The following is a 17,487-nucleotide window of genomic DNA, read 5'->3' on the forward strand; positions in this document are numbered from 1 at the left end:
TCAGCAGTATGCCTGACCTCATGTATCCTTTCATGAAAATTATTCCACTGAGTAGTGAGATGTACAGATGTTAAATCTGGGGAAAAGAAAGCAGGATCTGCTGTGTGCTCCATAGCTGCAGACCGACACCCAGAGTACAGGCATCTGATTATTAATGGAAACGAGTCACAGAATAACTGCTCTGAGTGCAGTGGAGATCTGTCATCATTTAATCTCAGCTCGTGCTTAGGTTACAGTTTGGAGATAATATGCACCTCTGCAGTGACTTTTTTTTTTGAGCCTCAGTGGTTCTTTGTGCTGACTGCGTAACAGTGGATCAGAAATCTGAATATGATCCTTTCAGTGACTCTCAGATCTGACAGGTCCAGATTCAATCATCTGAAATCATAATTTGGCCAATTTCAACCGTTTTCTCATGTAATGATCCTGGAGGTCTGTGGTTTCAGTGAAGCAAAACCCACGTCCTTTAAAAAAAACCCCTTCTGTTTTCTTAGCTCCGTGTTTGTGCAGCACCCTGTGACATCAACATCTAGATGCTATAAAGACATTTCCAGTGTGACTGCATACTTAGAGGGTTAGGTTGGATGTATTTGAACATTAACTGCTGAGCTCAGATCAACACACATGCAAAGGTTAAAACAATTGTACCTCATAACTTTATGCTCAGCACACAGGTCAGCTTTTTGTTTTGGGGGTGATTTTGTTAGTAAGAATTTATGAAGCAGTATGTGAGTCTGTTCTTTCTCAGACACACGTGTGTGTGTGTGTGTGTGTGTGTGGGGGGGGGGGGGGGGGGGGGGGGGGGGCAAGCTTTTTAGCAGCCACGTACGTTTTCTTTTAATGCTTTTTTTAACTCTCTGGAGTTAACCCCAGTGCGGGCTCAAAGGTTCAAAAGAGGAAGGATTGTGTTAGACAGGAAGTGACTCAGTCCCTGTTGAGTTTAGTATCTCCCACTGTTGCCACAGAAACCCACAGTTGTCATAGCAACAGGTTCCGGTGAGAGTGGAGCCGGTTAGCTGCGAGGCTGTATGCTCTGATTCTGAGTGATTGTATGTCTGCAGTGAGGACGTTTGTTACCCCACGTCCCCTTCGTGCTCTGTTGATATTGTTCACCTGTGATGTTCTTGGAATGATTTTTGCTCATCTGACACTTCTGCTTGAGTCGGTGCTGAACCCCGAATTCTTTCAAGGATCTGTAAATTTTCTAGATTAGGACACTTGAAGGAAAAAAAAATACATTTTTAAATGAGCAAAAAGCAACAATTGCACTCCCTCATTAAAAGCTAAATATTAATCTGTGGCTGCATTGCATTATGGTCCATTTTCAGCTTCTTGTAGTTGTAAATATATCAGCAAGTACAGTGTGAAATTTCACTCGCTGGTTTTTGTTCTTCTTCTGCCATGTTCATCAGCGCCCTTGCTCAGCTCACCACAGTGCCGGTGTCAGATGATGCTGTGACTGGGTGACTCCTGCAGGAAATTAGCATGTCAAGGTGGAAGTGATGAGTACAAGAGTTTGGGGGTTTTTTTGGTGTGCTTACTAACCAGACATGGTATTTGATTCAAGTCAGTGTCAGTGGTTGCATTAAAGTTTCATCTGCCTTGCACACTGCTTTTCACGTAGAAAGTATATGTGATACCATATCAGACAATTCTGTGTTTAACTAAGTTCTTGCCTCAGAAGACATGATTTAGAAGGAACCTGGATTACTTCAACATGTCGGCCTTAATATGCCAATAATACAAAAGACACACAAGCAACACTTTTTTTAAAATCCTAAATGTTTGCTGCATATTATCAACTAAAAAGGCAGCCATTACTTTTCTCTGTTGATCACATGAACTGGCTGTACTCCAATCTATTGTTATAAAGTTTCTAATGGCCCAGAATATACAAAGAATTTAAAAATGCCACCACGTGCTGCTTTTGGTCATAATTTCTGGTCTAAAGGAATTAAAAAAGTAATATCAGTGTTAATAATTTTGGACGAAGATGCCCCCTAAAAGGCCTGCAGCTACCCTTCTCTCCAGATGCATTTCATGTATGTAGTCGGCTGAAAGAGCTCACAAATGCTGCTGGTTATAAGTGATGACTAAAAACCAAAAGCTGTGACTACAATTTTCTCCCATAAGGAGTCCAAAGTCCCTCGGGAAAATGAGTGAAAATCACTGTCAGAATGTAAATGACGGAAAATATTAGATGCTCTTCTGCTGGGTGGTAAATGATCTGCTCTGAAAGGTAACCAACGGTCAGTACCCTGATCATAGAGGAAGTGCACAATCAGAGCTCAGTGTGATGCAGATGTACAATGGCCAGCAGAAGTACGTGAGCCAGTAATTATGTTTATGTGTGTCAACATGAAACTTGGATATAAAAGCAGAGGATTATATGATGGCAGTAGTCGCTAATCTCTGAAATTACTGTCAGTGACAGACTTTTCATCCACAAACTGACTTTTGCCAGCTGGTGACTGGAGGGCCTCTTTAACAGTCTCCCTCTCAGTTAGCACAGAGGAGCAGGTGCTGCACACTCAGCTGCTTTTGGCTGTGATTTGTTTTTTGTTTATGTACAGTTTGAGTAGTGGTTACATCACCTTCGGCTCAAATAGAAAAAGTTAAGAGCACATTTTTATCTCACCTTTGGGGGGGTTATCCAACATTTGACATCATTACCCAGACTGCATTGCAACAAACCAAGACTGGGCTATGAGCGGGAGAATTCAATTGAATTTTCTTCTAAAATTCAATACATTTTTGTTGTATTGAATTTGAGGCTGTTCCAAAATCAGCTGTTCCAAAATCAGCCTCAAGTGGCCATTACAGGAACTACAGCTTTTGGCACTTTTCTGTGTTAGCTTCAATTCTCAGGCCTGCAGGTGGGATGGGATAGCATGTCCTCTTTTTTAAAAAAAAAATAAAATAAAAAAAATGTGCTGCTTCGGTGGTTTTCAAAATATTTTTCCAGAGGAACTTGCCAGGAAAAGTTTCAGCAACAGTGTGCGCTCCCATTTAAAGCAATTTGCACCAATCTGGAATCATTTTTTTCAAATGATTTCCTGCCAGAGTTCATGCTGCTAACCCCAGCAGCTGATCAAGGATTTGTTTCCAAGGGAAGTTTGTGGTCTCTAATGAAAGCACACCTTATCGATTGATTGAAATATTCTCAAAACATGTTGCCAGAAGCAGCACAATATTTGTTCTTGTCTAAAGGAATGAGCCTCCTGATTGGCTGACAAGCTGTCTGTAGCAAGGTGGCTGTTACATCTGTTACATCAGAGTTTCAGGTAATGAAGCTACTCTATGGCGGGAACACCTACAGGGAATGTCTGGCGGGGGGTCAGGAATGCTGGGAGTGTGTTGTTGTGTGTGGTATGATATGAATGCATGTGACAGGTGCACAGCAGGGTGTGTGTGCGCTGTTGCTGTTCTAACCCTACTCCAGTCAGATGTGTATTTGAGTACCTATATGGAAACAAAGTGCCCGTTTGATACCTGCTCTCCCAGCAGAGAGATGCAAACTACAGCATGTTTTATCATTCTTATTTTCATGTTGCCATTAAATGCTGTCTGAGGCTCAGGCAGCCTGCCGTGCTCTTTATCGCACCGTATTTGAATGCTCAATGATCTGTTCAGCTCTGTTAGCAAGGAGGTGGTTGCTGAGCTCTGTTTGGTGGAGCCATCCAATAATTGAGAGCCTGTTTTTTTGGATACCATTTACATAATGAGAAATGTATCTTCAGAAATGTGCCATTTTGAATTTCCCCCAAAAAAGTTCTTCTGTTTCTGAAGCGTCCTTGCTTCACTTCAATCTTAATTTCATTCTCCGCTCCTTCAGTCAAACTGGGAATGCAGTCAGACATGTTTTCACCATGATACTATGTTTATTGGTCCATGTGTGATCCTAACTGCACATTCTCTCACTGGTACGTACGGCAAACAATTTCAGGTAGTCTCACATAAAGTCTGAAGACACAATGCTGCATTATCTACATTTTTTTTTTTCTCTTTATCATTTCCTGTCTGTATGTGCTGCTTGCAGCGGAGTCAAGCTGTGTACAAGTCACTCAGTCAGCGAATGTTTTCTGCAGATTACGTAATTGTTTTGGGGTGTGAGGAAAGGTTATGATTCCTCCCAAAGCGCATATCGCGAAACACGGCAAAATAAAAGCAGGAGAGGAGGATTTGTGTTAGGGTTAGGCTGATATTTCAGGCTGATATTGAGTTGTCATAGCCAGGGATTTTCCTGGTTCAGAATGGGTCTTTGGAGGAGTGATTTTTATTTATTTATTTTTTTGTGTGGGTAAGCAAGTTCAGTCTGCATATAGTAAAAATAAGGCATTTGTGGACAAAAATGTGTCTTCCTGTTATTCCTGGCCATTTGTTAAAAAGAAAACAAATCTCTCTATCAATGAGATATACTTGATTTATCTCAGATTTGGAAAATTCTTTTGCTGTAGCAGTTTTTAAAAAATGACATTTAAAACACAATAAATGTATTAAAAAAGTATCTGAGAAAGTGAAATCCCAACTGGTTTCATTTTGTAAATATAGGCTCTGACAAAGACTTCTTTCACTTTGAGGAAAAAAAAAACCCACTCTGGCTTCTCCAAAGCTGCGATGCATTTAACTTATTTTTAATTGGTCCATTTAACTGAAATTTATTCTTGTTTTGGGACATTGATCAAAATCAATGATAAAATTACTGTCCAGGTTTAGGAAGGACGTTGACTTTTAGGATAGGGTCGGCGATTGCACTCACCTGTTGCTAAAAAGAACTTTTAAAAATGACAGTAACCTACACAAAACCAACAAGCTGCTATAAATCTAAATGCTCCCAAATTAAATATACACTACTTAAAATATGATATGACTTGACTGTATGAGGTTTTTGTTGTGTGCATCAGTTATGCTCTGTGCTTGTCCATTAATAGTGTGGCATCACGAGTGGGCGTGTCTGGAAGGTTCCGCATTTGCAGCAGCAAATTCGAGGTCACCTGTGCTTTTATGTTTACATTGCGTAGGCTGTGTTTGTGGCACCGTGAGTGAAATAGGTTGCAGGGTTGACAGCTGTTCAGAGTGACGGTCTGCTCCTTGTATAAAGGACGATCTTTGAAATAAACTCAAAGCTGTTTTTCTGGTGCTTGTCAAAAGTGAAACCTCACTCACCACCATCATTTTATGAATTGATAACATCAGAGTCTGTTTATGTCCCAGAAGCACCTCAGTTACCATGTCACTGTATACCACTGCTGGTCATCCAGCTGCCATCTGTGGTATTCGTCCACCCGCTGACAGCACGCTGAGCTGCTGAGAATACAAACAGAGAAGACTGTGGTTCACTTTCAGGTCTATTAACAGCTCACAGAAATCAGAGTTAGAAGGGTGTCTAATTAGTGTTTGGTGTATTTAAATGGTAGTGTTGTTTCTAAGTGCCAAATTTTAGGAATGATTTGGAAAAGATGGAAAGGAATGCTCTTGGCAGTGCTTTCATGTAAATAACTGAAATGTGTTGCAGTGACTCAGTGCTGGAACTTTCCGTAATAAAGTAAGTGGAAGATGACATTAAACTGTTGCTTGAGATTTATGTCCAGCTTGGATTTGGATGCCGATAGGCAGTGAAATGATGATTGTTCTCACTCTGGTTTTTTTTGGCAGAGTAGTTAATTTATTGCCTCAGTACTAAGCTAAACTAGGTGGCTGCTGGTTGTGTTCAGCACACAGAAACAAGAGTGGAACTCAACTAGAAACTGAACATGAGAATCTCCCAAAATACTGAACTTTTTTTTCTGTTTTCTTTTTTCATGAAGCTCTTTGTCTAATCTAACTTACTGCTTACTTCTCATAACAGCCACTTGTCATGTGTAGCCCACAAAACCGCTCTAAGATCATTTATTGTGTCCATTACGTTTAAGCTCATTGCAAGCAATACAATTAGTAACTGAACTCAGTCATTATTTTTTATTTAATCCCCTCCTCTGATCTTTTTCCTACCACCCACGCCCCACAGAGCGAACATGGGTATGCTTTGCATGAGAGCTAAACCTTTAGTCTGAATGAGACAGCACAAAGGTCAAGGTGTTGAAAATGATGCTGATAATGTGAGGTTCTTAATATAATGTAACCTATTCTGATACGTAACTGCAAACAAGTTTCCTTCTAGTATTCAGTCTCAAACCCAGCCGCACTGCTGTGATGTAATTGTGGTATCCTTGTGGATATTTGTGTGCCAGAGTTTTAAAAGTAATTCTTTGACTTTGTGCTACAAAATGTTGCATATTTGCAATTTTTTTTTCTGAGCCAGGATTTTGATAAATCATTGCCTGCATTTGATCCAATGCAGTGCCTGTTTTCTCACACTGTGTACCTGCTGGCATCCAAATATGATTGGTCAATAGAACTGAGACGACATGCAAACTGCACGGTGGTGCAGTGATTAGCACTGCTGCCTCACAGCAAGAAGGTCGATTCCACCATGGCCGGGACCTCTCTGTGTGTTTGCATGTTCTCCCCATGTTTGTGTGGGTTTCCTCCCACACTTCCTCCCACAGTCCAAAGACATGCACTTAGTGGGGTCAGGTTAATTGGAGATTCTAAATTGCCCATAGGTGTGAATGTGAGTGTGAGTCATGGTTGTCTGTCTCTGTGTGTTAGCCCTGGCGACCTGTCCAGGGTGGACCCTGCTTCTTTCCCCATAACCCCACCCCCAGCAACCATCGAAAGGATAAGCGGAAGAAGATGGATGGATGGATGGATGGATGGATGGATGGATGGATATTGTGGACCGATTAAATACCTAACAGGAAAATATGGCCCGGGGAGATGGATTTGCTCTGTCATTTGGGATGAAATCCAGCTGAATCTTCAGTTGGCTGTGACAGATGTACACTGTTTCAAAGCACAAAGTTTCAAAACTCGTTTGGCGTGCTAATATCCGTGCAATAGTTTATTTTCTGATAGCACATCAAAAAAAAAAAATAAGGAACCTTTTGCAAGTTATTTACCAGGTTAGCTTTTTATTTTTTTTTTTAATATTTGGCTCCATAGCAAATGAGACTGAGACATCTCAGTACTGTTTACAAAGTAGTTTCAGGATATTTGTCATGTTGATAAAGCTTGTTGCTATGGTGACAGCAGAGTTCAGAGTGGTTTCATCCTCACTGATATGCAGCTTTTTTTTTTTTGGTTCTTGCTCTGATGCAGTCCATTCTGGTTAGGTCATATTAATGCTGTGTGTGTGAGTGTGAGAGAGAGTGAGAGTGCGAGCAGCAGCCAGGTTTGACAGTAATGGCATGTGAAATGCAAAGGTGGTTTCGCCCATCATTTAACAATGATCAGAATTTCTTCACGGTGTTGTTGCTGTCATAAATAGCACAGTGACTTGGTTGTTGGTTTACACCTCTGACAGCTGATGGTGAGCTCTTGTCATGCTTTTGACCTTTGAGTGGAAATATTTTTCTAATCTCCTTAAATTCTTTGACTTCATTCAGAAGTCGACATTAATAACTCCAAATTGCATTTGAATTGCAGTCCTTGAAGATCAGACTGCCCTGTCCCCTTTCAGTAACAGAAGTAACTACTTTAGTCAGCCTCAAAGAGTAGAGATGAGTTGAGGCTGCAATAAAATGAGGTGACTACTGCGAATGGCATCCTCTTTTTTTTCTTTTTTTTTTTCTTTGTGGCTGCAGCTACTTCTCTCTCACACTGAGAAGCTCACTTCCCACAGCAAACCTGCCAAGTCAGACTGAGCCACTCACACAGGTGCAGTTAAGCTGCACTTGCCTTCATTTGCTTAATTTGTTTACATGCTGTTAATGCAGCTTATCTGTTTCTCTCTGTTTTCAGAGTGCTCTAAGCTAACGCTAGATGTTCCGTTAATTTCCGTTAATCGGAGATGTGCATTGTGTGGCTAAGCCACTGCAGTTGGTCCTGGACCCTTTATTCATGAAGGTTTAGCCAAGTATTCTTTATTGTTTGCCTCATTAAAGATGATAAAATATTGTGTTATCCTGTTAAATTAACACTATTTATGGTGCAGACGGGCAGGACTGATAAGTTACTGCCTAGGTTCCACTTAACATTATCATTTTATTATAAGCTATAGCCACTAGCTGCTACATAATAATAATAATAATAATAATAATAATAATAATAATAATAATAATAATAATAGATGGCTAATGTAGCTTTTAGGTAATTGATAATAGCTAAATAGCTAATGTTAATGTGTGCACTGGTCAGGTTAACATCTATAACAACTGTTTAATACTTCAATACTGTTGAAATGGGAGCTCAAAATTCCTGTGTTTTTCAGTGGTGTGAACATCAGCTACTGTTCAGCTGTTAGTGAGGGCAAGGCCTGTGTGCCTGCTGAACTGGTATTTATTAGTTATTAAAAAAAAAACAAAAACAGGACCAAAATAAATCAAAGGGAAAAAAGTTGTTTGCATTATTTATTTGCGCAAGTTTGATTTTAGCTCTGTGTCAGAGTCTTTATTGCACACTGCTGACATTTACAGTCATGCCAGTTTTTCCTTTCCCTTTTCTGTCTCATTGAATGCACCTACACACACACACACACACACACACACACACACACACACACACACACACACACACACACACACACACACACACACACACACACACACACACACTATGTGAGCTGACAAGAGACAGCTGAACTAAAGCTGAGTTATATTGAATCAACGCAAAACAACTAATTATGTTACATTATGATGGTATGTGACCTCTAAACTCCTGACCCTATGGTCTCCTGCTGCTGATGTGGTTCAGTAAACACAGAACAATGTATAGTTGAGTTAAATAGATCGATGTCATGAATTGGCTTGCTGTCGAGCTTTTTGAGTCAGAATCTGTCTGACATCAGATTAAGATATCTTTAAAAAAAAGAAACTGTCTTCAAATCATTACTGGAAGCTGTTTTTCTGCTCCAACCCTCTGAAACTTTATATTCTTTTGTCTTTTTTATATCATATATCATTTTATATATCATAAATAAGGGTAAGAGACTCCAGGCTGCTATACTTTGTTTTCACTGGTGTTTTGTTTCATCTCTCTCTCTCTGTTATTACACTAATGTGCATGTAACAAAAAAAAGAACCCTGAAGATCCAGAGTTTCAAGCTTTAAATCAATAAATGATTTAAGGTGAAACAAATCTGCTCTTACCTTAATGCCCAACTTAAAGATATGATATCAGACAGATAGCGGTGGAGTGCAGAATTTCTCCTCATTTATTAAAGTGTGACATGATAAAGTTTCTCTTTCTTTGTATGTGGGAACCCGCTCTGTATTTTAATCTTGCCTCCAGAGAAGCCATTTGTATAAACCAATCTCTCTGACAGAGCGAGATAATCCATCACAGTAAACGGAAAGATAATCTCCGTTTTATCTTTAATCCATCAGTTAAGCGTTTATCATATTGTAGTTTGCCCTCTTCCTTCCTTGCCTGTCATCTCACCCCCACAGTATTGTAAAGAAGATTTTAAGAAGTTTATGCTTAAAAAGCAAAAAACATGCCTGCATTGCAAAATGGTTGAAGACAATCGAAGTAGCAATAAAAGTCTTTAAACTCTAAATCCATCTCCTCAACTTGAAATTCAAGATTAAGATTGTCCTCATGCTATGTATTATTTTGCAATATAAAACTTCAGAGAACTTCAGTGTTCTCACCCTTCAAGACCAGCCCAGTTCCCCCTTAAGCTTTGGCCAGCTGCCTGTAATTTCCTGTTTTCAAAACGTTTCCCAACACTCTTGTGTGTAGCAGCAGCAGCAGCTGCTGCTGCTGCTGCAATGAATATTACATAATATCACCCCCTTGGTGAAAAATGGCCTCCTCAAAGTGATACTATCAGTCCTCAGGTGATTAAACCTAAAGGCTCAACTGATGTCCTGATTCCATATAAACAAAAAAGCTTATGAGCATTTCATTTTTTAAATTTTCATTCAGGGCAAAATGATTGCTCATTAATAAGTTAATTTGTAATAAGTTTAATAAATGCCTTTCATTCTGCTTCCGAATGTGTTGCTTTCTCTATCCCATAAAAACAGATTAACTCTTTTTTTTTTTTTCTTCTTCTTTGTTTGTGCTAACAGGGAACTACACAAACTAGTTCTTTTAATCCAGTGTTACTCTGCTCTTTTTGCCTTTGAGATGTGAGTCTTCACCACTGAACATTGTATTTTGGGTATTTGGGTAAATGCTACCTGAGACGAGGCGACCTCCCAGAAAACAGCCCTGAGTCACTCAGCCTGGCAGTAAACAGTTGAGAATGAAGGAATGAAAGGGAGAGGGATTAGTGCTCCACAAAGGCCTTGCAAGAAAGGTCCCACCCCTCCTCTACAGCGTCTCACCTGGCCATGTGAAACCTGAGACTACAAGTTACCCTTCCAGTTTGGATTTCTGACTGAGTCCACACAATAGTTTCATGCCTTTGCACCCCCCCCACCCCCCTTAACTCGGTCCGTCTGATGAGTAGGTCTGCCTACTTTGTACATCAGCCATCAGCTGGTATTTACACTCGGATGACCTCGTCTGCGGGCAACAGCGGCTGGAACTCAGCAGTTCGGATGTGATTGTCTTTCAGCACCATGAAGGGCCAAGGATTTCAGCCATTTTTAAAAAATCTTTCCAGTTCCACACTTTTATTCTTGGACCATACAAGAGAAACTTTCCATGCTTCATAGTTTGAAATAATCCTTATTTATTGTTCCAGCCTGTCAGTTCATCTTCTGTCTTAAACAAGCTGTTTCAGTTTTCTTCCCCCTCGCATTATGCCAACTTTCTTCTGATTGGCTGCCCTTCATAAAAATAAGGTTTAATCCATCCATCCGTCCAAACATTCATCCATCCATCCATCCATGAATTCACTACTGTAACAGGATATACATAACAGGAAATGAGAATAACTATAATAGGTCCCCTTTAAAATAAAAGCCTATCTTGAATAAAACCAAATAACAGATATTTTGAAAATTATAAGATATCACAACATTTTTCTGTGAACAGACTGGATGAGGACAGGAAAGGCGTCTAAAGCACAGATGTGAGTTAGTCATTTCTCACATGCTTTGACTCAGTATCTGTAAGATTTGTTGCCGTATCAGATAATATGGTGTTTTTTTTTTTTTTCATTCACATTAACCAGAGACATGACCGTGTGAGTCCATCTGTTATCGGGCTGTGAGCGGTGAAAACACGAGGTCACTTGGTGCACAGATTCCAGTGCTGCAGCAAAGCATGTAATGGACAACTTGGCTTTCATTCGTCTTTTTTTCTATTCCCTCCTGTCATTTTCCTCCTGCTCTGCCTCCATCACTCACAGCCTTGTGTTCATGAAACGCTGGTTCACAGTCAGTTTCCCACCAGAAGAGAAACTCCGATTTGGATTACCTGTAGCTGCAAAGTTCTGACTGAGCACACGCACTCTTCTTGAAACTTATTCACTAGATCACCTTCACAGAGGCAGAGGATGGTAGCAGTAAGCAAAGAAAACAAAGCAGGACAGTGAAAGGGCGCATGTACCTTGACATTGTGATGCTGCTAGATAAGGCTCACCACACGATTTGCCTTTCCAGCTATTATATAAACGCCACTTCCTTCTCTTTCCTTTTGAGGCACACACAGAAACACAAATGTGTATATGATGCCAGGAACAATTCAGGATCGCGCACTATTGAAATGTGCTGAAGCTCGGGGTTGTCGTCACATTTTCCTGTTTTCCGTTACACTCCAGTCCATCTGTGGGCTAAAAGTAGCATAATGTTTGGCCTTGTAAGGCATGTTTATTGTTTATCTGATCATCGCACCATTGAGTAAGGCTGTCACAGTTGCCTGTTCTCTATACATGTTAAGTAGTTCAAATTGCAGATGATTTGATGAGATCCCAGATATTTCAGTCCTGTTGGATTGGTTGTCGCAGTAATATAGCATTAAAGTTTCAGTTGAATGTTGCATTGATGATGCAAACGACATTTCAAGTGACGAGAAAAACACATCATGTCAGGATCCCCTGACAATGATGCAAGAGAAGAAGTACCTCTGTGTCAGTTATTACACTCAGTTGGTTAACTCAAATGGATGGGTATCACTGGACAGGACTGGAGCCTGTCCCAGTTGTCACAGAGTGCTATGACTCCAGCCCTGTCCACTGAGGCAGGGTACACTGCCGGTCTATCTCGGGGCCAACACAGAGAGACAGACAACCAATCACATTAACATTCAGACCTACAACAAATTTAAAATCACCAATTAACCTAACATCCATGTCTTTGGCCTGTGGGAGGAAGCCGGAGTATCTGGAAAGAACCCACACAGGCAAACACAGAAAGGCCCCAGCCGTCTGGATTCGAACGCAGGAACTTCTTTCTGTGAGGCAGCACGATAACCGTGCCACCCTAGAGAACATTAATCGCCCTGAAATATTAAGTAACTATTGCAGTGGACAAACAAAGGTTGTTGTGGTTAACAACTAAAAAAGACACTTTTTGTTATTTACTGCTATTGGAATATTCTGGAGGTTTGTTTTAATTATGATTACCACGATAGCCTTTTTTGCCAACCATTCTTCCTCATTTTTGCTTTCATTTCAGTAAAATTTCTCATAACCTTCAAGCTATGAGGGAATATAACTATTGGGGCATAACTTTGTGCACTTCCATTCCTCATTATTTTTGTCACAGGATTGCTGATCATGTTTCCCCTGCACTGTTAACCACAAGACTATTCAATCATCTCAAGTAGCTGAGACTAATCTAATTCTCTTTTTTTTTTTTTTTAAGGAACTGATTAAACTATATCAGCAGTACCAGGTTTAGCCAAGCCTTGATTACCCAGTTTATCCTGGATCTTTCAAAATATATAAAGAGAAAACTTAAGTGGTGATGCTCGAGAGTTCAAATTTTAAAGTTAATTTAAAGACCTTTTCCTGGCTGGGGGGTGGGGGGGTTGTGTTTTTTTGTTGTTGTTGTTTATTGTTTTCACTGCCTTAAGGCACTGTAAACCTACCCAAGGTTTTTATGTTAACTTCTGTGTTAAGCACAATGACTTTACAAATAATGAAATGTGTTACATAAATAAAATTGCCATTTATGCACTTAGTTTGGTCATCTGACTAAAATGCTGAATTGCCATTTCCAGTACTAGTGCTTCACTTCCCTGCAGCCATTGTTTCCTTGATTAAAAAGTAACTTTTTTTTTTTTTTTCCAAACACCCAATTTCTAAACAGCTGTTTTTGGAAGAACATTTTCTTAATTACAGTACATCATTGTATAAGTACCTGCCTCACACTGAAATATTGCATTTTTATATTATGTTAAAATAATACAAATTTACTTGGCATGATGATAAAGAAAGGGCCCCTTTGCTCAAAAGATGAAGAGCTAAAATATAATCATACTGCACAGTTAGCTCAGTGAAGTATGTTGCCATTTTTTCTCTATAGTACTGACTCAATTTTTCTAAACAATGAGGCATTGAAAGCTATAAGGCCACACCCTGACAGGGACAAGAGAACAGTGCCTCTTGGCAGTATAATAACAAGGGTTGTGGTCTGCTGAGGCTGTATTATTCAGCTGTTATCAAACATTAACTGCTGCACAAAGTGAAACCTGGGAAAGGGAGATGTATGCAGCTGAAGTCCAAAGTTTCTTCATCTCAATGGACTAAACATCATTAATGCTCCACCTGCGCCCAAAATCATCATCCCAGTAAAGACAATCTGCAGGGCAAGTCATATCAGAAGGCTGTTTAAGTCATGTGGGAAACGGAGGATGTACCTCGATAGCAGGCAGAGGCATAGTCAGTGTCTTCCTGGAGAAATGGCGGTCGGTAGCAGACCTCTTCCTATGAGACTGAACTCTGACCTCAGCATTGACTTCAGCTTCCTGAAATTGCACAGGATCTGAGAAGGAATGAGATAATAATTCCTGATGTTTCCCTGTGTGTCTAGTGCTGTTAGGTTAGCTTCATAATAAAGAGCTAATGATCCAGCAGCAGATGTCCAGCTGGAGACTAATGATGTGATCTTTTAGTTTAGTCTGCAGATCACTTTCAAGTTCTCAAGCTTTTTATTTTCAGCACATCCTTAACAGAATTAAATAACCACTTTAGAATTGCTGTCTTAAAAAAAATTCTACTTCTAAATTTCACATAAAGCTGACCACCTACATCACAGTACAAAATAAACTAAATAAACTTTTGACTAGTTTAAGATGGACCTTTTCTTTATTTACAAGATGCAAGGGATGAATAGGACGATCACCACTGAGAAGACACATCACATGTATAGAAACTGTGGTACTGCATGAGGAAGTCAGAAGTGAGAGAAGTATGTGAGGGTGGGGCAGGACGTGTGAGGACAGAGACAGTGGTGTGCGGAGTGACAGATGGGTTCAAGGTGGGGGTGGGATTACATCAGGGATCAGCTCTGAGCCCCTTCTTGTTTGCAGTGGTGATGGACAGGCTGACAGTTGAGGTCATCAGGATTCTCCGTGGACTATGATGTTTGCAGATGACAGTGTGATCTGCAGTGAGAGTAGGGAGCAGGTGGAAGAGAGCCTGGAGAGCTTGCACTGCAGAGAAGAGGAATGAAAGTCAGTAGAAGCAAGACAGAATACATGTGTGTGAATGAGGGGGAGACAGGTGTAAAGTTAAAGTTAGGACCTGACAGTTTGACATGTTTTTGAGCTCAGTTGTGAGCTGTTTTGTGATGGGTATACCTTTCTGTGATGGTGGATTCAGTTACAGGACCATTTCATTAAGGATCTGACTTCTAGTGTAAACTGCTGCTGCTGCTAGCTATGTATTGGAAGCTAATCTTAGAAGAAATATTAAAAATGCATACAAAAATAAGTTGTCACTAATGGTTTTCCATCATACTTTTAGTAATATGATATAATGAAACTGCATTTTATATGGCATTAAGCACATCTTGGAGAGTCTCGAACTTCACTTTGTGAATGTTTTTTCATTTGTCCACTGCTTTGCTGTTTAAGCTATTTTGTCAAGTGGGATAAAAAAAAATCTGAGGTTTTTCTAATTCTGATCTTTTTGGTATGACATGAATGTAGCATTAGCCTTCAACGAGCTTGTCGCAGAGGATGTTCTTAAACCGTCATATCTTTGATATGACTCTGTGTTTACAGTAATTCTCGAGACTCCAGACAATACTTTCATATTTATGGTTATGTTCTAAAACATGCCACGCAAATAATTTTTTGCCCGCTCTCTGCTTTAGTTGACGACACAAATTATTTAGAAATCCTATTCATAGCTGCAGTTCTTCCTGTGAAGTGGAGGGTGTGTCTGTGTTTAGAAAAAGGGGAATGTGTGTAGCCCTGATAAATGAGCCATTACTTAGCAGCCTTTATGGAGCCTTTCACTGCTCACATGTGGAGTGAAAGGGGGGGCTTGTTCCTGCCTGGCAGGCCCAAGCCCTGCACCGTGGGTCAGTCACCTCAGCCTCAATAGCAGGCCTGTCTGGAGACCCCGTGTCACGACTTCCTGAGAGGGAGGTTGTTTCAGCTGGTGGGTAACTGGCTTTTTGCCTTGAAAAAATGTTGCTGTGAATTTATCTTCATGCATTTATGCGACAACCAAGTGTCTTAACAAGAACTTAAACTTAGATAATCCTAGAAAATGAGCCTCTATAGGTTATATTTGATTGAAAAAGGTCAGTAATTGTTCTCTCAGCTGTGTGTGTGTGTGTGTGTGTGTGTGTGTGTGTGTGTGCTTGTTGAGGGGAGCTCTGTCTGTACGAGGAAAGGAATCTTTTAATCTCACTTAGGATATAGTTAACCTTGTTGCTGCTTGACAAAGATCTCAGTTTCTCAAGAGTGGGAGTATTTTCTTAGCTGATGAAAACAGAAAGATTGTTTCTTTTTTTTAGAAGGACACATTTGATTTTGCTCTGTCTGCTTTCACACTGTGAGGCTCCTAACAGTGATAAACTCAAGGTTTTCATAAGCAGATATGAGACACATAAGTGGCATTCATGAAGCAGGACAGACAATGCTGGAAATACTGTTAATCGTTAATACAAGAAGCCACGATGTGTTGTTACAGGGACAATGCCTCATCCTTAAATGGAGTGCAAACTGATACTTAAGAGAGTGAAAAGAGATGCCAGGGTGATTTTAAATTACAAACCAATACTGTTAGTGGAAACATTGATGGTGGAATCTAGTCCACCACTTCTGCCCCAGTGTGAGAGCTCAGCATGTCTGCTCTGTGGCCCAGGGCTGACACGGCCACTCAGCAGGAATGTGACTCCAGCGTGTGACCTAGAAGAAATAAAATGTCACACATGAGGAATGCTGGGAACTCTGGGAGGTTACCACTAGCCAGGTTAGGGATTTGTTATCTTGGATAAACACAAGAAGGAAAGCTGCATTTTTATACCTGAGATCAAGTTAGTTGTGTGTCAGTACCAGTTACTGTGAGGCTGGACCTTATGGTTCATATCAAATCTGAGCACAGAGAACTCTTCCCTGGGGCTCTTTATTTATAATAACTAATAAATCAGGCTACATTAAGAAAGTGCAAGATGTTTCTCTGGTAACATCTGATGGACATATTTTAATAACACGTATTTACCCAAGCTGTCCTTTTACATAAAAATAGTACATAAAAATATTTTTTTAATGTATTTTTATGGGTTTTTTTTTTTTTGGATAGATTGGCTTGTTAAGCCAATCTATCAGTTTTATACAGTTTTTTTTGTTTTTGTTTTTGTTTTTTTTAAACCAAAACCAGTTTTCTAAACCAGAACGTCACCCCCTCTAACACCCCCTACTACCCATAGAAGCCAAATATGTTTTTTGTATTCATCTATAATGTATGTATTTTTTAATGCTGAAAATTTGGGCATTTTTAACATGGAAGTCTATGGGGATTGACTCACTTTTCGAGCCAGCCTTAAGTGGTCTTAAGAGGAACTGCAGTTTTTGGATACTGCCTCGTTGGTTTTCTTTTTCAATACCTGACGTTGGCGCTTGTTGTTTACTCTAATATGTGATCTGTTTGCTCTGCTCTTCCTGCAGATGGATGGAGGCCTGCCTGGATGAGGAGTTGCCACCAACAACAGAGCTGGAGGAGGGGCTGAGGAATGGTGTCTATCTGGCTAAACTGGGCAACTTCTTTGCTCCGCAGACAGTTTCCCTCAAGAAGATCTATGACCGTGAGCAGACACGATACAAGGTGAAAACATGCAGATGTTTATGTGTTTAATAAATTTTAAATATAAAATAACATTGTCACTTATTTACTGTTATTTGTTTGTGCAATGACTGAGGCCTTTAAGGTGAGAGTGAGCAACATCTTTGGTTCTTCTCTGATGTCGTACTTCTCTCTTACAGGCGACTGGTCTCCATTTCAGACACACAGACAATGTCATCCAGTGGCTTAATGCCATGTCGGAGAAGGGACTGCCAAAGGTTAGCCCGGCTCAAAGTCCATATGGACAGACA

The 17,487-nt window shown here is 40.2% G+C and overlaps 1 protein-coding gene across 2 annotated transcripts in view; it reads left to right on the plus strand.

Annotated features, from left to right (window-relative positions):
- The window catches only part of iqgap1 (IQ motif containing GTPase activating protein 1), a 47,867-nt gene that overhangs the window by 3,045 nt on the left and 27,335 nt on the right, over nucleotides 1-17,487 (plus strand). For both annotated transcript variants that reach the window (XM_030719486.1, XM_030719477.1), the window contains 2 exons: nucleotides 17,062-17,218; nucleotides 17,377-17,454. In XM_030719486.1, coding sequence (XP_030575346.1) covers nucleotides 17,062-17,218; nucleotides 17,377-17,454 — 235 coding nt within the window. The remainder of the gene's footprint in view (nucleotides 1-17,061; nucleotides 17,219-17,376; nucleotides 17,455-17,487) is intronic.

This window comes from Archocentrus centrarchus, chromosome 3 (genome assembly GCF_007364275.1).
Source record: "Archocentrus centrarchus isolate MPI-CPG fArcCen1 chromosome 3, fArcCen1, whole genome shotgun sequence".
In the NCBI taxonomy this organism is placed as follows: Eukaryota; Metazoa; Chordata; class Actinopteri; order Cichliformes; family Cichlidae; genus Archocentrus; species Archocentrus centrarchus.